The sequence below is a fragment of the Tenrec ecaudatus genome, chromosome 8 (assembly GCF_050624435.1).
Source record: "Tenrec ecaudatus isolate mTenEca1 chromosome 8, mTenEca1.hap1, whole genome shotgun sequence".
In the NCBI taxonomy this organism is placed as follows: Eukaryota; Metazoa; Chordata; class Mammalia; order Afrosoricida; family Tenrecidae; genus Tenrec; species Tenrec ecaudatus.
Window position 1 is genome coordinate 26,142,987 of NC_134537.1, and position 26,455 is coordinate 26,169,441.

At 57.5% G+C, this 26,455-nt stretch overlaps 3 protein-coding genes across 5 annotated transcripts; 2 read left to right on the forward strand and 1 right to left on the reverse strand.

Annotated features, from left to right (window-relative positions):
• The first annotated feature begins 35 nt into the window (after positions 1-35).
• Positions 36-5,529, forward strand: POLR2H (RNA polymerase II, I and III subunit H). 2 transcript variants are annotated; one of them, XM_075556156.1, is made up of 5 exons: positions 36-180; positions 2,816-2,899; positions 2,982-3,075; positions 3,770-3,853; positions 5,151-5,529. In XM_075556156.1, the coding sequence occupies exons 2-5, from the start codon at positions 2,851-2,853 to the stop codon at positions 5,266-5,268; spliced, it is 345 nt and encodes a 114-aa protein (XP_075412271.1). In that variant the 5' UTR covers positions 36-180; positions 2,816-2,850; the 3' UTR covers positions 5,269-5,529. The 2 variants fall into 2 exon arrangements, with proteins under 2 accessions (XP_075412271.1, XP_075412270.1); XM_075556155.1 differs by lacking the exon at positions 36-180 and adding an exon at positions 914-1,493.
• A 2,992-nt stretch (positions 5,530-8,521) lies between these two features.
• Positions 8,522-13,316, reverse strand: THPO (thrombopoietin). The gene is made up of 6 exons (XM_075555872.1): positions 13,304-13,316; positions 12,951-13,144; positions 12,584-12,670; positions 9,837-10,004; positions 9,521-9,601; positions 8,522-9,404 (listed from the first exon to the last, which is right to left on the reverse strand). Exons 1-6 carry the CDS (start codon positions 13,314-13,316, stop codon positions 9,039-9,041), a joined length of 909 nt encoding a protein of 302 aa, XP_075411987.1. The 3' UTR covers positions 8,522-9,038.
• Positions 10,085-26,173, forward strand: CHRD (chordin). 2 transcript variants are annotated; one of them, XM_075556157.1, is made up of 24 exons: positions 10,085-10,202; positions 16,288-17,321; positions 17,542-17,645; positions 18,235-18,364; positions 18,506-18,634; positions 18,719-18,818; positions 18,901-18,988; positions 19,411-19,552; positions 19,668-19,808; positions 19,889-19,971; positions 20,057-20,204; positions 20,359-20,465; positions 20,558-20,677; positions 21,433-21,589; positions 21,877-22,097; positions 22,629-22,742; positions 23,036-23,293; positions 23,377-23,470; positions 23,554-23,607; positions 23,890-23,993; positions 24,439-24,565; positions 25,080-25,234; positions 25,320-25,419; positions 25,672-26,173. In XM_075556157.1, the coding sequence occupies exons 2-24, from the start codon at positions 17,174-17,176 to the stop codon at positions 25,725-25,727; spliced, it is 2,880 nt and encodes a 959-aa protein (XP_075412272.1). In that variant the 5' UTR covers positions 10,085-10,202; positions 16,288-17,173; the 3' UTR covers positions 25,728-26,173. The 2 variants fall into 2 exon arrangements, with proteins under 2 accessions (XP_075412272.1, XP_075412273.1); XM_075556158.1 differs by having other exon boundaries at positions 10,087-10,202; positions 24,463-24,565.
• Positions 26,174-26,455: the final 282 nt, after the last annotated feature.

Genomic DNA, 26,455 nt, shown 5'->3' on the forward strand with positions numbered 1-26,455 from the left:
GCCGGTGCCGGGCGGGCGCTAGCGCGCTGTGGCCGCAGGGCCGCCGGGACCGGCCTCTCCGCCCCCGGGAGGGGCTGCCGCCGGCCTGCCGAGGCCTTTGTGTCTGCGGGGCTCGGAGGGGAGGGGGTCGCGGGCCCCGAGGATGCGTCCCGGTCCCCTTCCTCCAGGCTCCCCGGGGAGGTGCGTCCGGAGGAGACGGGCGCGGGGTGGGGAGAGCGAGGCCCGGGGAGGGCGGGCGGCCGGGGCAGAGGTCGCTTCTCCCTGGCAGGTCGCAGGGAGAAATCCGAGGAGCCACTGACGTCTCGCCACCACGGGGGACGGGGCGCTGGGGCCCTGCCTTCCCTTTCAGGGTTCAGGAAAGGGTAGGGCGCAGGGTGGATGGGCAGTGTCGCGGGCAGGCTGGTGAGAGGGGAGGTGGCAGTGTGTTTGGGGGCAATGCCAGGTGGAAGGGGCACATGGAGGCAGAGGCTGTGCTCCGGGAGATGGGGTGGGGGCGGAGGAGCGGTGCCCAGGAAGGGGGGCGGTGTCCGGGAAGAGCTGGTGTCTGAGGGGGTGGCCGGTACGAAGAAGAAGCGGCATGTAGATCAGCGCCCAGAGCGAGCGGGCGGTGTAGGGAATGGGCAGTGCCAGGCTGAAGGGGCAGTGTGGGGCAGTGTCCAGGACCCCGGGTCCTGGTATGTAGCAGGGGTGGTGGTGCAGTACCGGAGTAGAGGACCAGGGCTTTCCTCTGTCCCACAGTGACATCATGGCAAGTCCCCAAACTGGACGGACCTGGCTCGGGTGGCGTCCAGCAGGGCAGGGCCGGCTCGGGCCGGCCTGGGCGGGAGGCGGGGGGTGGTGCTCAGTGCCAGCTGCAGCAGCCGGGCGCGGCGCCTTGTCCCGCTAGCACGCGGGCGGGGCGGGGGTGTGTGTTTCTGCTCCGCCCGCTCCAGAGCGGACTGTGTCCTCAGCAGGCACGAGGGCCGGCAGGGTAGGGCTGGGGCCGGGCTCCTCTGGGCCAAGGATCAAGGTCCTGGCCTGGGATGGGCCCCTATGCATTCGTCTTGAGGACCCGACCTCTGAAGAGGGCGCAGCGGAGCCCTAAAGGAGCGCAAGCAACCCTGCCATTTCGGCCAGAGGCGGGACTTGTGTTCCCGCCCAGGGGCGGTGCCACGGAACCCGAGGCCCGCCCTCAAGGCTGAAGCCTCCCGGAGCGGTGACTCGGGGCGGAAGTTAATACGCCCCGAGAGAGAGAGAAGCGGAAGTGGGGGCCGTGCTGCAAGTTAGCGCGCATGCGCTAGCCCGCGGCCTCGCTGCTGCGCTTCAGAGGGTCTACGGTACTTTCCCCTGGTTTCTTTTTATCCTCCGCGCGAGGGGGTACGCACATTCCCAGTCTTGGTCGCGCTCTGCGCACCCCTTCCGTTTTCGTGGCCCCCTCACGATGGCGGGCATCCTATTTGAGGATATTTTCGATGTGAAAGACATTGACCCGGAGGGCAAGAAGTTCGACCGAGGTAAGTCAGGTGTGCAGGGGCGGCTTGAGTGGGGAGAGCGTAGCCCCTGCGGGGACACGCCTCCGGGACCGCCGCCGCCCGGGTCACGTGGCCTGCTCCCGCCCGCTGGCCCTGTGGTCCGGGACTCCTGCAGGGTGGCCAGATAGACTTCAGACACTCCGGTGCTCCCTGTACCGCGTGCAAACCCCAGGACATGCGGCTCCCGGTCATCACCACCGCCACCGACTCCGTGCCAGATACGGTACTGGGTGCCGCGCACCCTCCCCCCCTCCTTCGGTCTTACCCCTGCCTTAGCAGCACCCAAGGGGTAGGAGATACCTGACTTGACCGTAATTTTGCGCCGAAAGGTTAAGTGATTCGTCCAAGACTGCACAGCAAATAATCCTGACTTCAGAGCCTGTGTTTCTGTATTCCTTTTTAGAATATTAGTTATTTCTTTTTGAAGGACTCTTGAGAGTTAAGAGTTGACCGCCCTGTATTCAGTCGCTGGATCAGTTATGCTTTCCCCGGGCCTGGCAATGGAGCTGCTCTCTGAGACACTCCAGTTCCCCATCCTGATGCTGGAAGACTCAGCTTGTGAATGAATGAATAAATGAATGAATGAATAGCTTGCCCAAAGTCAGGTTGTTTCGTAGCCATCTAGGCAGGGCTGGCACCTGTTACTCCTTCTGGGAACACTTAAATTTTTTTAAAAATTTGATTTTGCAAAAAGTTTACACTGTAAATTAAGTTCCCCTTTGACAATTTGTGCAAAACTCGTTTGGCAACCTGAAACATTTTCTTTCTGTTTTAAAAAGTTTTATTAGCACTTCATCCACGTGTCATAATTCAGTAATTCCATCCTACCAAGACTTGTACAATTATCACCACATTCAGTTCTAGAACATTTTCTTCTTTCTTGTAATTGTTATTCATGTAATTATTTACTTTTCTAATTGTGGCAGAAATATACACAACAAAACATTCTCTGATTCCACAACTTCTACATGTGCAATTCAGTGCCATTGATTATAGTTAATAGCCTTCGCGTTTACAACCATTATTGATATCCTCTTCCAAATTTATTCCTCCACCAGTAACATAAACTCAGTGGCCCCTAAGCCCTGATTCCTTTTCTGGGGATGTTGCTACCTTGGGTTGCTTTTCCTATATGCCTGTGGAGTTCTGATGGTGTCTGCACATGGCGAGGAGAGGCCAGCAGGCACCAGGCACAGGCTAGTGAGACTGAGGTTCAGCTGCATATGATCCTTCAACTTGGGGCCTGCTTGGACCTGCTAGTTAATGACTTTTAAGGGCCCTTGTCGTGCTTCTTCTACTTCCAGTGTCTCGACTCCATTGTGAGAGTGAATCGTTCAAAATGGACCTCATCTTGGATGTAAATATTCAGATTTACCCCGTGGACCTGGGTAAGTGCTGGTCACCGGCAACAGTGAGGGGCTTTTTACCCATTCCACCGTCTCTACCTTCCAATGTTGCCATCCTTTTCAGGTGACAAGTTCCGCTTGGTCATAGCCAGTACCTTATACGAAGATGGCTCACTGGATGATGGCGAATACAACCCCACCGACGACCGACCTTCCAGGTAAGAGAGTTGAGCCGTGAACACTAACTAGACATGTACTCGGAAGACAAGGGAGCTGAGTGCTATAGGAGGATTCTCACGTTTTTCTTGGATTAAATAGCTGAATCTGGGTGATGGAGCCCTGGTGGTTCAGTGGGTTTACACATTGTGTTGGTAACTACAAGATCAGTAGTTCAAATCCAGCAGCTGCTGCTCAGGAGAAAGGTGTGTCTTGCTATTGCTAAACACAGCTACACAGTCTCAGAATCACACAGGGGCTGAGGTGGGGGGCACTTCTGTTCTATCCTGAAGGGTCAGAATTGACTCAGTGACAGTAAGTTTGGTTTTGACCCTTGGTTTAGACCACCAAGTATTTCATCAGGAGGCAGGGCTGCATGTCTGTGAGTTGTTCTTTGAGGGCTGGGTGACCTTGGCGATATGGGCTTTGGGTCTTGGGAGGGAGCGTGGTGTGTGGAAAGGCTTTTGGTGGGGGGGTGAGGTCCATTGGGTTCAACTCTCAGCTCTACTTCTTGATTTCCTCATTAGTGAAATGGAGAAAGATGGTTGTACCCAACCCAGGTCACAGGGTTGCTTGCTGTAAGGGTTAAATGCCATCATACTTGTCAAGGACTTGTTGTCAGAATACCAGCACTCAGTTACCAGTTGCCCTTTTCTTCAAGGTCTCTTACTGTTGGTTACTGTTATTGTCCCACAGGGCAGACCAGTTTGAGTATGTAATGTACGGGAAAGTATATAGGATCGAAGGAGATGAGACGTCGACGGAAGCTGCCACACGCCTGTAAGTTCTGTGATCTTGTGCGCAGCCCCCTCCCCTCCCTGGCCCCAGTGTGAGATTTGGGGCCATGCTCATGCTTTTTTTGTTGGGCCCCTCTCCCTAAGCACTTCAGATTTAGGTGGGATCTGCGTAAAAAGAAAAACTGTTCTGGGAGCAGATTCCTGTCTTACCATTTTCTAGCCTGAAATCCAGGCTGTTCATGGTGCTCTTTGCCAGGCCCCAGGGCCTGGTGGTCTGAGCGAGAACGGGGTCACCTGGCTGCGTACAAAGGGGAGTCGCTTCCCCAGGAACGCGCTGCAGCGCCAGGTGACTGCACTGCTGGGTTTTGTGTGTGCGTGTGTTTTGCTACTATGCAACCCAGTTCCAAGTTCTTCGGTTTCTCTGCCCAACTATTTTTTTCTTTTCTTTAAAATCTTATTAAACCAATATGTGCCCACTGAAAGAAATTTTAAAAGCCCAGAAAAGTAACGCAAAAAAGGGAGGGAAGAGCCACCTATAATTCCCTACCCCGAGGGAACGTTGTTCAAAATAAACATTGTTGAATCTTGTTGGGTCCCTCCCCCTCCTTATGCGCTTTCTACCCCCTTGGAGCTCACCTTGCTTATTACACTGTTCTTTCTGCTCCTTTTGCCTGATGCTGTGCACAGCACGCTTCCTCGTGTCAACTTAAAGCTGATCCAAAACCTAGCATGCCTGTAAATAGATGTTTTTCTTTTCCTTTTTAAGCCCGTTTTAAAAGCCCTCTTTTAAGAATGTAAAATGTTGTTGTTGAGGATACAAACAGGAAAACATTCCCCAGTTCAGTCTTTTCTTCATTGCCCCTCTCCCATTACCATGAATTCTATCCCAAACCCCAGCGTGGTGTTCTCAGCTCCAAGACCGTGTGGACCAGAGTAGAACTGCCCCAGAGAGTTTGTGGGTCTGCAGCTCTTTACGCACATCCTGCTCCCCTGGAGCAGCCTGTGGAGCAGCTGGTGTGTTCAACCTGCCCACCTTTGAGTGGCGGAATGCTTTAACCACGGTGCCACCAGTGCACGTTAACATACTTACTGTGCCCTAACTGTTGTATCCTCTGAGTTTCTGTTCTCAGTTTGATCCCTTTGACTGCTTTCCTTAAGTTGGGCACGTAGATGCCGTCCACCATTGCAAAGGTAGAGCACGCTGTCATGCCTGCCTTGACATTTGTGTGAATTTGGGCTCATGATGACAAACTCTTCTCTTTCTGGTGCCGGGATTGCGAGCCCCTGGGTAGTAACTGGGCCAGACCTCAGACTCAGGGGCTGGGGCCCTTCTGTTTCAGCTCTGCCTACGTCTCCTACGGGGGGCTGCTCATGAGGTTGCAAGGTGATGCCAACAACCTGCATGGATTCGAGGTGGATTCCAGAGTTTACCTGCTGATGAAGAAGCTGGCCTTCTGAACCACCTGGGACGCCAGCCTGGCTGTTCAGTCTCTCAGGCCACGGACATTCCTGCCCCAGACTCCCGCCTAGGCCATGTCGTCCAGCTCGAGGAGCAGTTGCTGTTAAGGAGGGCCTGGCCCATGGCCCACCTCAGATGCTCCGCTTAGTGATCTGAACTCAAGGGGAGCCGGAAGCCTTTGGAGGACCTAGTGGAAAAGCTTAAAGTGAACTAGCAGATGTTCTGGGGGTGATTTGTTAATTAAACTTTACTTTTGCAGACTTCCTTGTTATTTTATTTAAAAAAACAAACTGTTTTTAAACTACTCCACTCTCCCTTTTGTGTATGGCACACATTGTTCCTGGTTCACAGCCTGATGACCTTATGCCCAAGGAAGGGTCTGCCCCAGCCTTTTGGTGTCTGAATCTAGGGTTATGTCAGTCTCCCAGTTGACCGGTCCGATGTTTGTCCTCCGTTGGAGAGAGAATGCTGCTGTGCTCTCGGCTCTGAGGGCATCCCAGCCAAGCCCGGAAGATACCACCCATTTGGCATCGCATTTTGAATTGGCAAGGAGCCCTGCTCGTGTGCTTACAGCACTTTGAGTCTCTTAAGAAGTCAGTTCACGGTGACTGGAATGAGTCACTTGCACAGCCCGGCAAGTTTATGGTTTTCACGGAGCCTTTGGGTGGGGGCTGTTGGACACCGGCGCGGGGCCCGGTCTCTGTGTAAAGCCTGAGGGCGAGGTGGACATGGCGGCTGCGGAGGCATGTGGTGACCTGTGCGGGAGGGTCAGTGGTGGTGCTTACCAGAGACACTTGGCAGGAAGCTGCTGGGCAGATAGAGCAGTGGACCGGGCAGCAATACCAATGAGGCTGGCAGGCCCATGCCAGTGCCCGGGACAATGCCGCTGCCAGACGGCAGCCACTCACCTCCCGGTGGTGGAGAGAAATGTTGAGACGGTGGTGCTGACTCCTCAGAGCCCTCTCTGGGAAGGAAGTGCCTTGGACTTTGAAAGAATCTTGGCGAGTGTGTATGAAGTCAGAGGTGGGCTCTTGCACTGGCTCCTGGTTTTACCCTGGGAGCTGGCCTCCTGCTGGGAGGCCCACAGCATGTCCTTCCCCGTCATTTGCAGGTCTTTCCAGGAGGTGTTAGAAGCAGTATTGAGGGAAATGGGTTGAAAATGGATAGCCTCTGCAGGGGGTGGAGAGAGGCTGCTCACTGGGTGGGGGTGGGGTGGGTGGAGGGCTAGAGAGGAGGCGCAGTGGTGGTGGGCACTTTTTAGATGAGAATCCTCTGGTCTTTATGGAGTCAAGAGTCTCGGGGCACTGGAGGAGGATGGATGGACTTAGGTTACAGTGAGAGGTTAATTACCGGTAATAGCTTGTGTGTGATAACAGGATGTCCTAGTGCCCTAGGGTAGTAGATGCAAGAGAACTGGCATAAGGTTCAATATGTGTAAGTGTTCTGGTTTTAAAAGCCTTTTGTGTCGGAGGGAAGGAGGGATGTAATCGGCCAGGCAGGGGTTACAGCCTTCTTTCTCGTTGGTGGCAGATGAGTTCACGCAGTCCAGAGCCCTGGAGTTCTGGGCATTTGTTGGTACAGGATGACTAAAACTTCTAACTCCATCCATACTAGTGGCAGCTTTGCTACCCTGGCCGTCCCGGACTACTGTGCCAAGTTCCTGTGGCGTGTCCTGGATGCTGGCCCTTTCATGGCCCATAAAGTGCTTGCACATTAGCTTGAACCCATTTCAGAATTTCAGCAAGAAAGAGTTTCCACTTCCCAGTCTCTTCACTACAGTCTGGAATTCGTGGTGCAGATGAACTAATTCCTCCCATGCTGAAATGGACACTAGCTGAGATTGGACAACTTTTAGGAGTTTGGTGATTTGTTGATTCCTTCTCCATGGTAACTTCTGTCCCTAAAGGGAGCCGCCGACACCTGGAGATGTCTACATTGGCTACCCGCGCCATGAGGTTTTTGTTGTAGCCCAGAACTCTTTAGCTGTTAGGTATATTTACTCCTTAAGGGCTCAGGAGTCTTTTACCGATTTCCAGATGGTGAGCAATCCGTGGGCCAGCATGGCAGAGTGGAGCCAGTATGGGCTGTGGAGTAAGTCAGCCCAGGGCTTGTCTCCCTACAGGCTGTAAGGCTGGGTACTGCTGGCAAGTCACTCGGTTTCTGTCCTCCTCTTTCCGCATCGGTTCAGTAAAGGTAGTCTCTCCCGTCTGGGGGTATTGTGAGCATTCTCAAAGGTGCATTGATTGTAGACAGGATTGCCCAACTCTCAGCAGCAGATTATGTCAGTTATAGCCATGTCAATCAAACTTGCTTTAAAATAGGCAGCTCACGTAAAGTTCCCAGCCAGTGCCCTTGGGTGCCTTCGGGTATTTAAGGTGGTGTTTGGAACTTGGGGTGCTTGGCTCCTGGACCTAGACAGTAACTTTAGTCCTTAATCTCCATTTGGCCTCGAGTGCTTTTTCTACAGCAGTCTACGGGCAGGTAACAGGTTGACCTGGACGGCGACGTTTTTGTTTTGGGTCGCCCACACCTTTTGTGCCCCAAGACCACATCAATGTTTATTTGCAGAACCCTGGCACCTGCCTTGGGGCTAGTTTATTGTGGCCTCACGACGCCACTTTGTGGATCCTGTCTGCGGCTGGGAACTGGACAATGAGCCTTCAACTTGTACTTGACTTGTACTTGTCCCTCCTGCCGAGAGCCTGAGGAGCAGCTCCGGCCACTTCCTGCACTTTCCCCAGGCCTCCACAGGAGGGAGGCAGGAGCCCGGGCCAGGAAGCCGCCCGTGGAGCCCCTGAGGCTGCAGTGTTTGCCCAGCTGTCCCATCCACACCTGCCTTGACTGAGCGGTCTGCCCAGCCTTACCTGGGGTGTGAAACGCTGCCGGGCTTCCCGCTGGCTTTGGAGGTGGTGGTGCCCCAAGTCCAGAGCACCTCTCCCTGACGCTTGCTCTGCTCCTTTGTGTGCACAGGCTTTGCTTTGTGGATTGTGTAGGATGTCTCTCCAAGAGACCGTCACATTTTTTTTTTTCCAGAGAGCAACGCTCTTATAAGGGTGAGGGCCTGGAGGACTGTACTGGAAGCAGAGGAAAGACCCTCATTCTGTTCTCTGATGTAAGGTTTAGTCTCCACCCCTGTTCAGAGACCAGGCCAATCTGAGCCTTTGTAAGAACGGTCATATGAGAAGGAGTATGTGTCCAGGCAGTGGTTAAAAACAATAAAGAGGACCCACCCCCCACCCGCCAAAACTCCAAAGTCATGACCATCTAGTTGATGCCAACTCATGGTGACCCGATAAGACAGAACTGCCTCTGAGGGGTTCTGAGATTTTAACTCAGTGGGAGTAGATAGCCCTGTCTTTCTCCTGAGGAACTGCTGGTGGTTTTGAACTGGTGACCTTGCAGTTAGCAGCCCAACACATCACCACTGTGTCACAGGAAGTTTACCAACGCTAAGTAAATGCTCTGAAGAATATTACTGATCACTTAAAACAATAGCTTCTGAAGTTTTATAATATACCGTGCAAAAATGATCCCCCTTTCTGTCTCGAGTAACCTTCCTTCCTCAGGGCTTTGGGTTCCCAATGGAAGCCAGCACTGTGGCTGAGGTGCCATGTGTACCTGGGCCTTTGTGTGGAAGAGACAGCACAGACCCATGTGGACAGCCTCTTACCTTGCCCCTCCAGAGGCCGAGTCTGGGAGTAGAGCTTGGCCTGGGGCAGAGGGGTGCTGGTAGGACGGGCTGGGGGTGGTAGCAGAGGGGTGAGAAGGCTCAGGATGGAGCAGGGTCATGGGAGAGGGTGAGGTTGGGGTGGGTGAGAAGATCGGGTCCTGCCCAGGAGGAGGCCAGGCTGGAGAAGGAGAATGTCCAGGCCAGAGGCTGTGGGGCAGTGAGCCTGTGTCTGAAGGTCCTAGGGGGATGTCTGGGGCCCTGGGCGAGGGCCCTGGAACGAGTCCGAGAATTCCACTCGAGGGCCCAGGTGTCTCGTTCAGGTGTCCAGGGGTTTGATCCAGGGGCCCGGAGGTTTGGTTCAGCACACCAGGAATCTTGGCTCTGAGTCCCTGTAGTCTGTTCAGAAGTCCAGAGCCAGTAGTTCTGGCTGAGGTACTGGTGTTTCTCTCCAGCAGTCCAGAAGTCCTGTTTGGGAGCTTGTTCAGTATGAGGAAGAGAGAGGTACTGCTTGGGACAGCCGTGGTGGGCAGGGCCCGCCTGGCACAGAGGGTGGGCCCAACGACAAGCAGCAGGAAACGCACCTTTCCCCGGAGCAGATGCTGGAAGTTCAAGAAGATGGCATTGGGGTCCTTGTGAGCTGTGCTCCTGCCCTGTGGAGGAAGCTGAGGGCAGAGGGTGGGCCTGAGGCCAGAGACTTGCGCCAGACGTCGCACCTCCCTGGTCTTTGTGGACATGATAGGGGACCGGCACACAGGCTGGATGGCTGGGGGTGAGCATTTCTCGGCAAGTCAGTTTTTCTGTCTGCCAAATCCCTAGGATCTCATTCCCCTCATGTCTTTTAGGGAACTGGTTCAACGAACAAGGGCTGTTTTCACAGACCCCTTGACTGGGACTTACCTGGGTTCCAAGGAGGCCCTGCAGGGCCCCGAGGAGGAGGCGAACCTGTCCAGACAGCTGCCCCAGGAGGGCCGAGAGGCAGGTGGGTCCCAGTTGTCCCCGTGCTGCCATCACCCCCTCCAGCAGAAGGGTGACGGCTCCTAGCACGTCCTGTGCCTTGGTCTGCTCCTGGGGGAGAGGGAGGAAGTGGCCTGCTCTTCAAAGGGCATGATCACGGCGGCCGGCCGGGGAGTCTGGAGGAGTAGCCAGCACAGTGAATCATAGGAGCTGAAAGTTGGACAGGACCAAGGGCCCACCCAGTGCAGGAATTCCTTCAGTCTCTGGACAGTTGGTCATCAGCCTCGGCTTGAATAACTCCAGTGTCCGGTAAGCCAGCCTGGTGTGCTGCAGAGTTTTAGAAAAATTTCTTGGGATTTTTTTGGTGGTGGTTTCTGCCCCTTTTACCAAAATCTGTCCTATTACAGCTTTTACCTCTTGGTTCTAGCACTGCCTGTCTACTCATTCTCCAAGCACGCCCTAGGATCACATCCTTTTTAGATCTGTAAGGAATGTGGAGGGGCTGTGGTGTGACAACACGTAGACAGCCTGTCATGAAGATGATAGAGGGAAGGGACCTGTTAGGAAGTGACACCGCTGGATACCAGGACGCCACAGGCTTGGCAGCTGACTCAAGACTAGGGGTTCAAGTCCACCCCGAGGCAACTCAGAAGAAAGGCCTGGTGATCTACTTTGAGAAAGGCAGCCATGGAAAAACCTTAGGGAGCAGAGTTCCAGTCGGACACACAATGGGGCCATAAAGCCTCAGCGTCGGATCAGTGGCAACTGGTCCCTCTTAGAGGTTAGAAAAGGTAGCCTCCCACAGGGCTTCTTTCCTGAGTGCCACTTTACAGCACTGCTTGCTGCACCCAACTGCCCTCAAGTGGATCCTGACTTCTGTTGACGAAGGTATTGAGTAGAACTGTGCGCTCCGGGCTTCCCAAGTCTGGCACCTTTTGGAAGTGGATTTCTGGGCTTTGTTTCTGAGGACGGGCTCGACCCACCCACCTTTCCATTGGTAGTGGAGTGCTTAGCTGTTGGTGCCACTACCCAGACAGCTTTGTTACTATACAGGGCTTCCATTGAACCCTAAGACGACTACTTCTCAGCAAGCCAAGCAGACAGAGCTTTCTGTTTCTTTTTTTTAAATTTTGGTGAACAAAATAGACAGCAGAACATAGAGCCACTCATCAATTTCTACAGGCCCAGCTCAATAACATGGGTTCTATCTACCACATTCTCACTGCCCTTGGCTTCGATTGTTTCAACGTCAGCCACTTGATAGACGATGCCTTACATTTCTTCTCTGTGCTTCAGGCTTACTGTTGACTACACAATCTCATACAGCTTTAAAACAGCCCAGTGCTCGTGACAAACATATTCTTAATTTGCTAAGTGGTTGTTCAGTTTAAGGATGATTTCAGGGCAGAATCTGGGTTCATGGTTTGAGGATATTTTTCAGCGACAGACTCAGGAGTTCCTCCAGTCTCAGTAGGTCCACCAGGTCTGGATTCTGTAGGTATTTGACATTTGGTTCCTTGTTTCTCCCCTTTAATCAAGATTAAACTTATTGGCTTTTTACTCAAATCATTCAGTAATGATAGTTGGGCACCTTTCAGCTCTTCTGGTCTCATGACAAGGGTGATAGACATGCTGTCCTGTTTCTTTTCCAACTCGTGAGGCTCTTTGTGCTGCTACTCCAGGCAGAGAGAGACCTATAGCATCATCCTTGACTTCTCATCAGCTTTTAAAAAAACAAATTTTTTTTCCTTCTCATCAACTTTAAAGACCTCAGACAGATTTTGCCATTCTTCATATGATACGCTTTCTAACTTCTCATTGTTCAGGTCAATACCGTCTAAACACATATATAGACTCAGTCCAGTAATTTTGAAAGTACAATGTGATCACAATACCGTTTTCTAGGAATATTCCCATAATCTGGATTACGTACGAGGTGCAGCATCTCCTAAAGCATCTTACAATAAATCGCTTTTCACGTAGCCACTTTTCCCCAAGATCACATGTTAAAGAAAGGGAAAGACCCGAAGTCTAAAAATTTGGAGGCTGCCATTTAAACCAACATTGTAATTGTTGGCTCTGCTTGCTTAATACCAAGGGACTGTCTTGTCTTAAACGTGCACCTTGCCAAGACCACCTTTGCAGTCCACTAAATGAGCTTATAAATAAATAAATATCGTTTCTTCTGTAGTCGAATATGCCACATTTGGGGCCAGATCTTTTCCCGTAGGAAAAGGGAGAAGCAATGACCTTTGAGGCATGAAAGCAGGAATAGGACTTTACTCAGTTAATTGGCTGGATGTAGAATCGTAAGGATCTCCCTGTGAAATCGCATCATGTCTCAAACCTCGTCTTTTAGTGATTCTGATTATTCCCAACTTTGGGGGCATCTGTGGATGACAGATCGGTCTTACTCTTTGGCCAATTTAGAAAGGTCAAAGGTATGACATCGCGAGCCTTCTGCCCATCTCTTCGTGGCATTAAGCTGTGAATCTACATAATGTGTTGGGCCCGCAAGGCCAAGATGCCTCTTGGCCCCCGGATGTCATGAAAGTAAAATGTGCGCCGGGTCAGTGTGGCCCAGTGGAAGGCAAGCTATTTCTAGGGCACCCAGGGATTTTGAAGAACTCGTGGAGAGCTGTAGGCAATGCATGGAAACAAAATTTAGGAAAACCAAAGGCTTTTCTTACCGTCTGGGTTTTCCATTCTCCCAAGCTGAAGTCCACCGCGGGCAGCAGGACAGGTGTGGACAATGGGTTGAAGTCTGGGCACTGGTTCTGTTGAGAAAGGTTGGTTGAAGGGAGCAAGGAGCTGGAATAGAGGCTGATAGGGTGGCCCAGTGACCAGGCAGGCTGCTGGGAGGAAAATGCCCAGCTGAGCTCCAGAAAGAGGGCTCTCACTGGGCAAATCCCAGTTCTTGTCAGGGAGTGATTCGTATGGATGGACAACTTACAAAGGCCAGCCAAGGAGGCCGAGTGAAGGGACTGGGGAGAGAGCAGAAGTGGAGGTGTCATACCAGTGAGGTGGATAGAGGGGCTAGTGCTCAGGGGTTCTCACCAGTCTGCTGTGAAGGACGTGGGAGTCACGAAGCAGTTTGTTGAGGAGTCGGGGGTCACAGGCAGGTGGAGCTGGGCTGGACAGCGTCAGCCTTGCAGTGAAGAGAAGCATGGCCACCAGGAGCAATTCTTGAATGAGGAGAGGCAAGGTTGAAAGGGGTGGATGAGGAAGACGTCGTGGTGGGTGGTGGGCCACTCATTCCCATCGAGGACCCATTGAGAAGCCTGGAACCTTTGCCTCTGAGACATTATTCCCAGGGGATCAGCAGCCCCTGCCCCTGCAGTGTGCCTCCTTTCTCTCCCACCCTCCCCTGCATTCTCACTGGGCACTGGGCTCCACCAGTGTGTTCTTACCAGGCAGCCCCATTCTGGCCATGGTGTCGGGCTGGAGTGGCTCCCTGTATGGGGCCTCTCCCCTGAATCCTTCCTGGGGCCATGGAGGCGGCTTGGGCTCTGGCACTTCTGGGTAGAGTGGGGCGGGGCCCAGATGGGTCGAGGAAGGGCGTCTGGTATCTATCCTGAAAGTGACAGGAACAGTGAACATTGAGTCCCATTTCAGGGGAAAGACTTTCTGACAGGGAGAACAGCCGCTGGGAGGGCTGGAGATGACCAGCCTAGAACTGCTAAAGCCCGGATGGCTCCCATGCTGGTAATCCTGCACCCAGGGGGGTTTCCCCGTTACCAGGGGCTCCCAGGGAATCTATGGTGGGGTTGGCACCTCCAAGTGCCCCTCACCCACCACTACGAAGAGCAGGCCAGTCTCTGTACACACACATCTCTGTTTCTTTCCCAGTGGAGGGTGAGCGTGGCTGGTGGATGGAGACCAGCTGAGGTGGGATGGAGGGTGGCAGTGGGCAGTGTGGGGCAAGCTTGAAAAGAGGGTGGAGAGCGGGCTGTGCTGCGTGAGGAGTGAGTAAAAGGCAAGAAGAGTGTGGTGGGTGGGGAAGAAACTCGCCCGTCTTCTTTCCCTTTCTACCACCGCAAGTACAGCTGCTTTTTCTGCATCTGGAAACCCCTGGTTCCCAAGGCAGAGAGATGGACTGACAACCCTGGGACTTGGGGGCAAGGCAGGTGGCCCAGGAAAGGGCACCTGCTACAGTGGGAGGGGAAGCGTGCTTGAGCGAGGCTCGGTGGCTCTCCCCATTTACATTCCCACCAAAGTCTCTCCCAGATCCAGGCCTCCCTCCCTGCCCCCTCTGCACCCCCCTTCCGGTGACTCCACAGGACCCCCCACTTGGCTTCCTCCTTTCACAAGTCGTGCAAAGAGGCCTGCACCTGATTCAATATTGGGATTTCCTGTAGGTCTGTCAACATACATGAGCCCTCCTCCCCTGCCCTCCCGTCCTGCCTCGGCTTCCCCGACTCGGCGTCCCCACCCTCGGGACTTGGAGGAATGGCCTGGTGAAAAGGCTTGGGCCTGTGGTGTCCATCTGTCCAGCTGGAGGCTGTGTACCTCAGCCCTATGTCTGCCCATCTTTTACTTTCCCCCCCCTGGGCCCATGTCCCCTCTCCCGAGGGCCACAGGCCTGTGCTGTATGCCACCAAGTCTGTGATCAGTCCTCCTGAAAGCAGCACCCCACCCCCTACCCCTGCTCCGTCCTGCTCCTCCCATTCTGGGAAGGCCACACTCTTCTCGACAAAGGTCAGGGCCTGTAGGTTCCAGTTTGCCTGCCCCTCCCCCAGCCCAGGGCCCAATTCCCCTTTGCTGCCTTTCCTACCCTTACTTAACCCCAAACCCGGCTTGCCACTCACCAGGTGGAGAAGGGCTCGGGGACCTGGGTCCAGCACAGGCAGGGCTCTGGGGAGCAGATAGGTAGGAAGACATGTGGTGTTGGGGCACGGCCCCTCATGGCAGTAGGGTCACTGGCCTGCCCTGGTCACTTCTGCCCAATCAGACACTGGTGAGGGCCTCCGGAAGTGACGCCTTCTCCTCCCACCCACGCTGGACGTGGAGTCCCTGCCTGGACCCTGGTCCACTGACAGAGCCTGTCTCCTCCACCCACACACACTGCAGTGAGGGTTTGAATAAGGGGGGCCCATTTTTTCCTGGAAGGTAGGGAACCTGGGACCTAGCTGGGGGAAGACATGAGTGGGGAGCAGAGTTGTTTTTTTCCCCCCAGGAGGAATCCGGCAGGACATTTTTGTCTCTGGAGAAGAGGTTTTGTTTTAGACTGGTGGGTTTTGAAGTTTCTAGTTGTCCAAATGTCTTTTCGCTGGACACCACACCTGCTGCTGAGACCCAATAGGCTGCTGCTTCCTTGCTTTTTCTTTACTCAGCACGACCCCCTCACCCTGAACCCCAGGGGTCTTACTTTATCACTTCTTCAGTGGGGATCCCAGTGCTGGCCTATCTCAGAGAACGAGCCTGTTCTGGGGTCAGCGTTTTGGGGAAAGGGTTTGGGCACTCAGAGAAGACTGGAAGGTGAGGTGTGTATGTGTGTTATGTGCTGGGTTCAGCCTGGGCTCTGCTGGGCCCTGGAGACTTGGACCACTAACTCTGGTTCTCAGCTTTCCTAATGCTGTGACCCTTTCATACAGTTCCTCATGTGGTGGTGACCCCCCAACCATAAAACTATTCCCATTGCTACTGCATCACTGTCATTTTGCTACTGTTATGAATCAGGTGACCCCTGTGAAAGGGTCATTCGACCCCTAAAGGGTCACGACCCCCAGGTTGAGAACCGCTGCACTAACTCTGCTGACCTCTGTGCCCATGCCCAGGCTCGCCTCTCCTTGCCCTGTCTTCCCCCTCTCCCGACTCCTACCACTCCCCATGTGACATGAAGAGTAACCAGGCCCATGTGGCCTTGTCTTAGGAAAGACAGCTGGTGGACCTCCCCCGCAAATCCCTCCCTGCTAGCCCCCCTCTTCCTTTGGCCCTGGCTCTTTGCTTTTGCCTCAACCCCAGTCTCCCCACAGTCTCTGTCCTCAGGGGCCTTCTAGCCTGACCTTGTTCCCAGCAGCACCCCCTCACCCCCCCTGTTCTTCCTCAGGCCCTCTCCTGCTCCTCCTCCTAAGGATGGGGCTGTCTGCTAAGGAGTATGGCCTAGATCCCAGAATTCTCCAGTTCAGCTAGACGAGATGCCTCCTAAGATTAGGAAGGAGGGTGCTGGGATAGCTGGGGGGCTGGGGGGGCGTGTGGGGGTGGGAGGGGAGAGGGAGGCATGCAGGACCAGAAAACAAAACAAAGGAGGTTGGGGGTGAGTGGAGAGGCAGAGGCTCCCTTAGGTGAGAGGGCTGGTCAGCCATGGTAGGATGGGCCTGGGGACAGGGTCCAGTAGGGAGGCAGACACCCCTCAGAAGACTGAAGGGAGGGAACATCCCTGTTTCTGTTTCAGCCACTGCCCTTGGGCACAGTAGACGGAGGGACATCAAGACTAAGAGAAAACATTCTTTTCTGTACCTCAGACAAGAGGCAGGGGACAAGGCCAGTGAAGGCCCCCAGGCCAGGAGTCGGCAGCCTGGGCTTTGAGGGTTCCAGTGGATGGAGGCAGGGGAAGGTCGGTTGACGTGATCTTTCCTTCACTTTGTGGCCCATGAGGACAAGGCTTCATTCCTGGGCAGGACCAGGTCCTTGTGCAGTGGCCCTCCCAGGCCGCGGGCCCATCATCTGCCTTTTCTGGTCTTGGGGCTCCTATCCTGGGCCGGACCCCACCTCCTGGTCCAGCTGTCCTGTAGCCGCCAGCAGCGGGGGTGGGGGTGTCCCGGCCAGCCTCTCGTCCCCTCTTCGCGCCCCCCCTAGTTCTTCCCCTCCCCCTGCCATCTCAGCTCCCCCTTCCCCTTCAGCCCCTCCCTCCTCCCCTGCCCGGTCCCAGCCCCTCCCTCCCCTCCCCCCTTGCGTTCGGGCCGCCGCTGCTGGGCCGGACCCCCCCGGGCTCAGCCCGGCCCCTCGCCGAGCCGCCGCCGCCGCCCCGTTTGTTGAGGAGGAGGCCCCCGGCCGGGGCGCCGGGCGCGGGGCATAAAACGGGCCGGAGCCGGCGCCCGGGGCACTAGAGCCGCGTACGGCCCGGGTCAGCCCCCGCCAGTTCACGCTCCTCGCGGTGCTGCTCCACCCGGCCCGGCCCGACCCGACCCGGTGCCCACGAGCCCCTGGCCGCACCGCCCGGGCCCTGGCCCCGGCCCCTCGCGCCGGCCCGCCCCCGGCCCCGGGCCGGCCCTCCTCCCTCCTCCCCCTCCTCCCGCGGCCCCTCCGCCTCCCGCCTCCCCAGCTGTCCCGTCCGCGTCATGCCGAGCCTCCCGGCCCCGCCGGCCCCGCTGCTGCTGCTCGGGCTGCTGCTGCTCGGCTCCCGGCCGGCCCGCGGCGCCGGCCCCGACGCCCCCGCGCTGCCCATCCGGCCCGAGAAGGAGCCGCTGCCCGTCCGGGGGGCGGCAGGTAGGTGGGCTCCCGCGGGGAGGCTCGGCGGGCGGGCGGGGTCCCTTTGCCCGAAGTCCGCGCCCGTCCCGAGGGGGCGCCGGGCGCAGGTGGCTCCGCGCGGCCCGCGGCCTGGGAAGGGGGCGGCGGCCCGTCAGGCGCAGGGCGCTGGGGACCCAGGCCTGGGGCGGGCACCCGCGGGCAGCGGGACAGCGGCCGCCAGCCCAGCCGGTTCCCGCAGGCTGCTCGTTCGGCGGGAAGGTCTATGCCTTGGACGAGACGTGGCACCCGGACCTGGGGGAGCCCTTCGGGGTCATGCGCTGCGTGCTGTGTGCCTGCGAGGCGGTGAGTGGACCCCGTGGCCAAGACCCGGTCCCTCGGGCGTGGGGGAGCGCTGGGGTCCAGGAATGTCGTAGTGCTCCCGGAGCTATGGAGGAGAAAGAAGCGAGTCTGTGGACAAGGGCATACCAGGGGATGCTTTGCCAGCAGAGGAGGGGATGGGAGCGCTCCTTCAAGTCTCAGGTGCTCAAGCTTTGATGGCCCACTATGTGCCAGGCTCTGTGCCAGCCCCGTTACATGTCTCTCAGTGCCCACAACTACCCTGCTCAAAACAAACTTGCCGTCCTGTCAGTTGATGCCCACTCCTGGCGACCCTGTGGGACTGGGCAGAGCTGCCCCGTGCCTTTCTGAGACTGGACTCTTTAGGGCAGTTGAAAGCCTTGTCTTTCTACTAGGTGGACATACTATTGCCCCCATTTCCCAGATAGGGACCCTAGGGCCCCGAGAGGTTAAGTAATGCAGGTTCCACGTGGCAGAGCGGCCAACCCAGCACCACAACCCAGCCCTGGTCCAAGATCTGCCCCCATCGACCCCCGGGGTCTCACCTGTAGGCAATTTGCACTCAGTCCTCTTCTTCTTGTCTTCTCGCGAGCAGTCGCAGTGGGGTCGCCGAGCGAGGGGTCCCGGCAGGGTTAGCTGCAAGAACATCAAACCCGAGTGCCCAGTCCTGACCTGCAGGCATCCGCGCCAGCTGCCGGGACACTGCTGCCAGACCTGCCCGCAGGGTAAGGCCCGCTCCGCTTCGGGAGAAGGGCGGCAGGGCACACGCGGTCCCGGGCCCGGGGCCGGAGGCCCGCGGGGATCAGGGCGGCCAGCTGGCCCTCCCCATGGCCAGCTGAAGCCCGGGCCCTCCACCCCCGGCGCAGAGCGCAGCGGCCTGGAGCGGCAGCCAGCAGGCCTGGCCTTCGAATATCCGCGGGACCCTGAGCACCGCAGCTATAGCGACCCTGGGGAGCCGGGCTCTGAGGACAGGGCGCGCAGTGATGGCCACACCGGTAGGCTGGGCCCAGGGCTGGGATCGTCGTCTGTCCGGACAGTGGGGGTGGGTAAGGAGTTAAGGCCCTCTTCCTATCCTCCAGACTTCGTGGCGCTGCTGACCGGACCAAGGTCGCAGGCGGTGGCCAGGGCCCGAGTCTCTATGCTGCGCTCCAGCCTGCGCTTCTCCATCTCCTACCAGAGGTGAGAGAGGGGAGGCACAGGAGGGCTCAGCATGAGGGAGCAGCTGCTTCTAGCCCAGGCTCTTGAGTCTCCTCTTCCCCAGGCTGGACCGCCCTGCCAGGGTTCGCTTCTCAGACTCAACTGGCAGTATCCTGTTCGAACACCCTGCAGCCCCGACCCAGGAAGGCCTGGTGAGACGGTGCTATCTAAGAGCACGTGTCCAGTGCTGAGCGCTGCCCTCAGGGCTTGCTGGGCATTGCCTCTGGTCCTCCTAAAAACATCCGTGTGTGTGTGTGTGTGTGTGTGAGAGAGAGAGAGAGAGAGAGAGAGTGTGTGTGTGGGATAGGGGAGCTCTATGTGTGTGTGGGATAGGAGAGGGGTGTCACTGACTTTATGATGCCCCCATTTTACAGACCAGGGAACCGAGGTTCAAAAGCAGAATGTGACTTGCTCAAGGTCACACAGCTAGTAAGTGGTGGAGCCAGGATTTGAACTAAGGCATCTGCCTCTAGAGCCATTTGGCAAGCTTGCTAGGAGGCACCGGAGCCTTTGGCCCATAGGTCCCCTGGCCAGGCTGCGTCTCTCAGGTGGCCTGTGCTTGTCTCTGCTCCAGGTCTGTGGGGTGTGGCGGGGAGTGCCCCGCTTGTCTCTGCGACTCCTCCGGTCAGAGCAGCTGCATGTGGCACTCCTGACACCAGCTCACCCCTCAGGGGAGGTCTGGGGGCCCCTCCTCAGGCACCGGGCCCTAGCTGCAGGTGAGGAGAGCCGACGACCTTGGTGTGAAGTTCTGGGTCTCCTCTACTCCCCAGGGCTGGGGCCGGCTAAGGTGAGGCCTTCCAAACCCGCTCTGTGGTTTCCCTCCCTGTCTAGAGACCTTCAGTGCCATCCTGACCCTGGAAGACCCTCCACAGCAGGGCGTGGGGGGCATCACCCTGCTCACTCTCAGTGATACGGAGAACTCCTTGCATTTTTTGCTGCTCTTCCGTGGGCTGCTGGAAGCCAGGAGTGGGGGTAAGTGACTCAAGCATGTGAGAAGGCTAGCTGGAGAGGGCTGGCCTTTCAGAAGGGCCTCACCCGTATGGCCATTGCAGGGCCAGTCCAGGTCCCCTTGCGGCTCCAGATTCTACACCAGGGGCAGCTCCTTCGAGAGCTCCAGGCCAACATCTCAAGCCAGGTGAGTGAGGGTGGGTCTGGCTCTTGCTGCCACCACTATCAGCGACCTCTTGCCGCTGCCTCCCACTTCCTGCTTGCTTCCCCAGGACCCAGGCTTTGCGGAGGTGCTGCCCAACCTGACCGACCAGGAGATGAGCTGGCTGGTTCTGGGAGAGCTGCAGATGGTGCTGGAGAGGGCAGGCAGGCCAGGGCCGCGCATCAGTGGACACATCACTGCCAGGCAGAGCTGCGACGGTGAGTCAGGGTGGGACCTGGGACCCCAGGCACCAGCATGTATAGCTGAAAGACAGACAAGGGCCAGGGGTGGGCTGAGCAGGGAGGGGGTGGGAGGGAGCTGGGAGTGTGAGCGACCCTGTGCAAGCCTGCCACCTGCCCCGTCCTCCTGCAGTCCTGCAGAGTGTTCTTTGTGGGGCCGATGCCCTGATGCCAGTCCAGACGGGGGCTGCTGGCTCGGCCAGCCTCACACTACAGGCAAATGGCTCACTCATCTACCAGGTGAGGGTAGGGGCTGCAGGCAGGCAATGGGGAGGGTAGTGAGGCAGGGCCTTCTCTGCCACTCCAGTGCCCTCTCCCACCCTGCCCACCAGGTCCAAGTGGTAGGGCTAGGCAGTGAGGTGGTGGCCATGACCCTGGAGACCAAGCCTCAGCGGAGGAACCAGCGTACCGTGCTGTGCCAGATGGCTGGACTCCCACCTGGAGGACGCATGGTGAGGGCTCAGGCAGAACTGGGCTTCAGCCCCTGGCCACTCAGGGGCCATGCACCAGGACGGCCAGGACATGACAGGGGGAGCTGGGTGGCCTGAGCAGGGACAGGCGGCATGATTCCTTCCATGACAGGTTTGTTCAGTGAGCCCAGGCGAGGGAGTGGAGTACACAGACATTCAGATGTAGCTGGGGTTAGACAGGGCGATTAGTGCGATCGACTCCAGTCCCAAGCACACTGCCATCGACTCATAGCGACCCTACTGCCCCCGTGGGTTTCTGAGACTGTCACTCTTTACAGGAGTAGAAAGCTTTGCCTTTCTTCCGCAGTGTGGCTGGTGGTTTCGGACTGCAGACCGTATGTAAGCAGTCTAGCTTGTAACTACTCCATCCCCAGATCTTCGCTGTCCAGAGGCCAGATCAGAATCAGCGTGGTCACAGTGATTACCATGTACGGTGTACTTCTCTGGGCCAGGCCCCACACCAGTTACCGTATTCTGACTCTCCCAGTGCCCATTTTAGAGAGGGCAGGTGAAGGACCAGAGAGGCTCCATAAATGCTGAAAGCTCTCCAGCTGGGGAGTGGCAGAGGAGGGGCGTGAGACTGTAAGACTTTTATCCATGGCACCTGATGTGCTGCGGCAGTGCACATGGACAGGGTGGGGACACAAAACATGGTAGGGCCTCAGAACCTTAAGTGTGAGAGGTTTGTTCCGGGTCTGGCAGGCTGGGGCTTGGGCTCACCCTGCCCTGCCCTGCAGGCCGTGGGTATCTGCCCTGCACTGGGTGCCCGAGGGGCTCATATGCTGCTGCAGAATGAACTCTTCCTGAATGTGGGCACCAAGGACTTCCCAGAGGGGGAGCTGCGGGGGCACGTGGCTGCCCTGCCTTACAGTGGGCATAGCGCCCGCCTCAATGGTGAGTGCCCTGGGGCTCCGCCCGACTTTGGGTGTCTTCTAAAACATGACTCAAGCATGTGAGGGCTGGCACTGCCGGGCTGCCACGTGGGGAAGATAAGGTGCTCTTGCCGGCAGTTTCCCTGTTGTCACGGTGCAGGGAGCCGTGAGTTGCTGCTCACAGACCCTGGGCCCATGCACAGTGCTTCCCGGTGCCTGGGGGCTAAGCTGGGAACGTGGGGAATGCTGGGATGGAGAGGCCGCTCCAGGCCAGGCCTCATCTGTCTCCTTTCCCCTGTCTGGGCCCAGCACTGCCTGTGCCTCTCGCAGGAGCCCTGGTGCTGCCCCCAGTGAGGAGCCAGGCCGCAGGGCATGCCTGGCTCTCCCTCGACACCCACTGTCACCTGCACTATGAGGTGCTGCTGGCTGGGCTTGGTGGCTCAGAACAGGGCACTGTCGCTGCCCACCTTCTTGGGCCTCCTGGGATGCCAGGACCCCGGCGACTACTGAAGGGATTCTATGGCCCAGAGGTGAGGACATTGGGATCGGATACAGCTTGGGAAGTAGCCACTCATTAGCCCTAAGGGCTGTGCGGGTCTGGGGCAGAGAGGGGCAGAGGGCAGGCAGCCTAGTCTAGCAGAGTTGGCATGTGCTTGGTGGAAGGACCTGGGTACCAATGTGACTCAGCCCCCTATGGGCTGGGTGATCTGTGTTCACAAGGCACTGCCCACCTGTCCTGTGAGGCAATATGAGTGAAGAACTTGCAGTAAAACAACTTTTGGCATTAATTCCCTCCCTTGCCCTTCCTGGGGGGTGCTCATGGGTGATATGCATTGTGTTGGATGGCACCAGGGCCTGTCGGCCGGGAGTGGACCAGTCCCCAGAGGTGTGTGGGCGGCAGGGTATTGGAGTCCAAGAGGCGGTTGCCACTGGGTGATGTCACTGCTCCAGAGACTCATTCGAGCTCACTGGGTCTCAGTTTCTTCCCCTTTGAATTGGGGACAGTGGGCTCAGCCCTGATGGGCCCTGTCCCCATCGCTCCTCCTGTGACGTGCACGCAGGCCCAAGGTGTGGTGAAGGACCTGGAGCCTGAGCTGCTGCAGCACCTGGCAAAGGGCACCGCCTCCCTGCTGATCACCACCAAGGGGAGCCCCCGTGGGGAGCTGCAAGGGCAGGTAGCCACCTGCGTGGGCGGTTCAGGGCTGGGTTGGCACTGTGGCCCTGTGGGTCACGCCGGCGCTCTCCAGAGAGCTGGGTGGTGGTAGCTCATGACCTGGCTGGTTGGGAGGATAAAGCCAGACCAGGAAATAAAAGGGGTGGCACACAGCAGCCCTGCCTCCGGAGGCTGGATAATAGTGTCCTCCTGGGGTGCCTGAGGTGCGGGGGCTGCTGTCCCTCAGTCTTCCTGTCTGTTATGGATGCAGGACAAGGCAGAGAGTAGCTGACCCTCAGCTGGCTTCTTGTTCAGGTGCACATCGCCAATGCTTGTGAGGTGGGCGGTCTGCGCCTGGCTGCGGCAGGGGCCGAGGGCATGTGGGCACCAGGACCCCCAGATGCGGCCCCTCAGCCTGCGCTGCCCGCTGTGCCCGGCCCGGAGGCCCCAGCTCCTGTCAGACCAGGACGTCCCCGGGACGGGGACTCATGCTTCTTTGAGGGGCAGCGGCGTCCCCATGGGGCTCGCTGGGCACCTAATTACGACCCACTCTGCTCACTCTGCGCCTGCCAGGTAGCGGCTCGGGTGCGGGAGGGCCTCGAGGGCCCTGGGGCCTGAGGGCACCCGGTTAGTGTGGCTGCTTCCCTGCCCCGCAGAGACGCACCGTGATTTGTGACCCTGTCGTGTGCCCACCGCTCCACTGCCAACGTCCAGTGCAGGTGCCAGACCAGTGCTGCCCCGTGTGCCCTGGTGAGTGCCTGGCAGGGGAGAGGGGGGAAGTGGAGCGGAGGAGCGGGTTACCCTCTGCCCTAGACATGCTTTTGGCTCCACAGAGAAGCAAGATGTCCGAGATAGGGGCCTGCCCAGGAGCCGCGACCCGGGAGAGGGTGAGCTGCCTGTGTGTGCAGGGCTGAGGGGTGCGGAGCGGGGTGCTCCTGGGTGGGGCTGGGGGGTGAAAGGAGGAGGAGACAGACACAGATGACTCAAGTGTGAAGGGGGAGGGCAGAAGGGCATGGACTCTAGTGGCACCTGGCACCTCTCATGAATGCGACTGCCCTGTGAAAGGACTCCGGGTGAGGTTATGTGGGATTGGCCTGAGGTGCACGACTTGGTTGTGGACCCAGCTTAGCACTGACTGCCACTGGGCATGTCCCCCACCCCACCCCCAGGATGTTATTTTGATGGTGACCGGAGCTGGCGGGCAGCAGGGACCCGATGGCACCCCGTGGTGCCCCCCTTTGGCTTAATTAAGTGTGCTGTCTGCACCTGCAAGGTATGGCTGCCCCCTCTTGTCCAGAGACTGGACCCATTTCAGCCTCCAGCCAGGTCTGCAGAGATGGGAGGGGGGCTGCCTGGGGAAGAAGACCCATCTTTGGGAGGGAGAGGGCGGGAGGACTCAAGAACTGAACACAATTCCAGAAAAGTCCCTTGGGCATTGGGAGTCAGCTTCCTGTGGGCAGTGGGTCAGGGCTGCCCTGGAGGGGGAGTCCTACTCCGCCTGATGTGATGGGGGTGCGAGCTTCTCCTGGGCCTCAGGCTCCCCTCCTGTGTGCCGAGGGGAGCAGCCACCTGGCAGCGTTTCCATGAGGGGATGGGGTTAGGCTTAGAGAACACCGGCCCGGGGCCTCCAGAGAAAGTCATGGGTCTGTGTTTCGCTTGAGATGCAGGGAGATTGAGGGAGGAAGCCAGAAGCATAGGTGTCCCCTCCCTCCTGCCAGTCCTCACCCAGTGGACCCTTACAGGGGGGCACCGGAGAGGTGCACTGTGAGAAGGTGCAGTGTCCCCGGCTGGCCTGTGCCCAGCCTGTGCGAGCCAACCCCACTGACTGCTGCAAACAGTGTCCAGGTAAGGAAGGGGTGGGTGCTGAGCCTGCAGTGGGAGGCAAGGCCCTGAAGCACCTGGTCTTGGGTGAGGGGATGCATGGTGGAGAGGGTGGTGGGGGTGAGAAGGTGGGTAAGGGTGGAGGTAGCTCCTCAGCTAATTCAGCACTTCCTGAGCACTCCTGTGTGCCAGCCTGAAGCCTGGGCTACAGCACAGTGAAAAGAATGGGTGTGATCAGTGGGCATGGCCGGCTCCAGTTCCCACTCCATCCATCCATCCATCCATCCATCCATCCATCCATCCATCCATCCATCCATCCACCCACCCATCCACCCATCCACCCATCCACCCACCCATCCACCCACCCATCCACCCACCCACCTCTTCACCTACCTATCCACTCATCCTGCCATCTGTCCATTCAGCCACTTGCTCAGCCATCTCTCCAACCACATGTACTATGATGAAACATGGGTGGACCTCAGGAAACCCACATCTGTTGACTCCTTCTTCATCCTGTCTCCTTCCCTCCCAACAGTGGTGTCAGGGGTCCGCCCCCAGCAGGGGGACCCCATGCAGGCTGATGGGCCCCGGGGCTGCCGTTTTGCGGGGCAATGGTTTCCGGAGAGCCAGAGCTGGCACCCGTTGGTGCCCCCCTTTGGGGAGATGAGCTGTATAACCTGTAGATGTGGGGTAAGTCGGGCGCAGGGAGCCTGTACGAGGGAGGCTCTCCTCATGAGGCTGGGGGACCCTCAGCTTCTGCTTGGTGCTGCTCCAGGCTGGGGTGCCGCACTGTGAGCGGGATGACTGCTCACCCCCGCTGTCCTGTGGCGCAGAGAAGGAGAGCCGGTGCTGTTCCCGCTGCACATCCCGGAGGCGTGAGTGAGGGCTGCCTGGGGCGCAGGGGGCACCTACCGTGGCCTGCTTCGCAAAGGCTGTCAGTGGTTATCTTTGGTTAACAAGAATAGTTTTGAAGCTCAGTGCACTTAAGCCCCCAGACCAAGATCACACCCTGGTGCGCACTGACTTGCTTCCCAAATCCTGACCTTCCTGGGGCCAGAACAGAGAGGTTCTCTCTTCCTGCTGCCCAGGCCGCCTCCTCCTCCCACTTCACTCCCTTGTGTCTCCAGCCGCCCCAGAGGCCAGGACTGTTCCGGAGCTGGAGAGAGAAGCTGAAGGCTCGTAGGGAGCATCCAGAAGGCAGCCAGACCAAGAGGACCGGGTGGGGGGCCTGGGCTGGGGAAGGGGCAGCACTGAGGACCCTCATTCTCCGGTGGGAAACCCAGTGCCTTGGGCTCCTCTTCTCTGCCCTTCTCCCTCCCCAACTACCTCTGGGAACCACAAGTCCACAAGGGGGAGGACTAACCCCTTGGGGCCAGACCAAGGCCATCTCCGCTCCCACTCCTGTCCCGTCACCCTATCACTCTGTCATTCTCGTCCTCAGGCTGGCCCTCCCACGTCTGCCCTGGAAGCCCAGCCCATTTCCCCATAATGCCACTGGCTTGTTGGATTTTTAATTTATCCTCACTCAGCACCAAGGGTTCCCCTACTCCACTCCTGCTGCCCGAGCTGAGCAGAGTCACTATTGGAGATTTTTGTATTTATTAAAACAGTGTTTTGTTTTTTTTTCCAGTCTTTGGCCTTTTAGTTGCATCTTCGTGGCCAGGGAACCCTGGTGAGGCTCAGTGGCCAGGGGTCTAAGAGCAGGTGAGAGAGGAGCCTCCCTCGACCTTAGGGACCTGGAGAGGGAGCTGGCTGCTGTGCCGGGGTTCCTGAGAGAGAGGGGTTGGCACTGTCCTTGAGATGGACAGCCTCAGGGATTCAGGCAGCGGGACACAGGTTGACACTAGAGTTTAGTCCCTACTGCTCTCTCCAGCAGCTGGCACCGTTGCTGGCCCCAGGATTGAAGTTGCT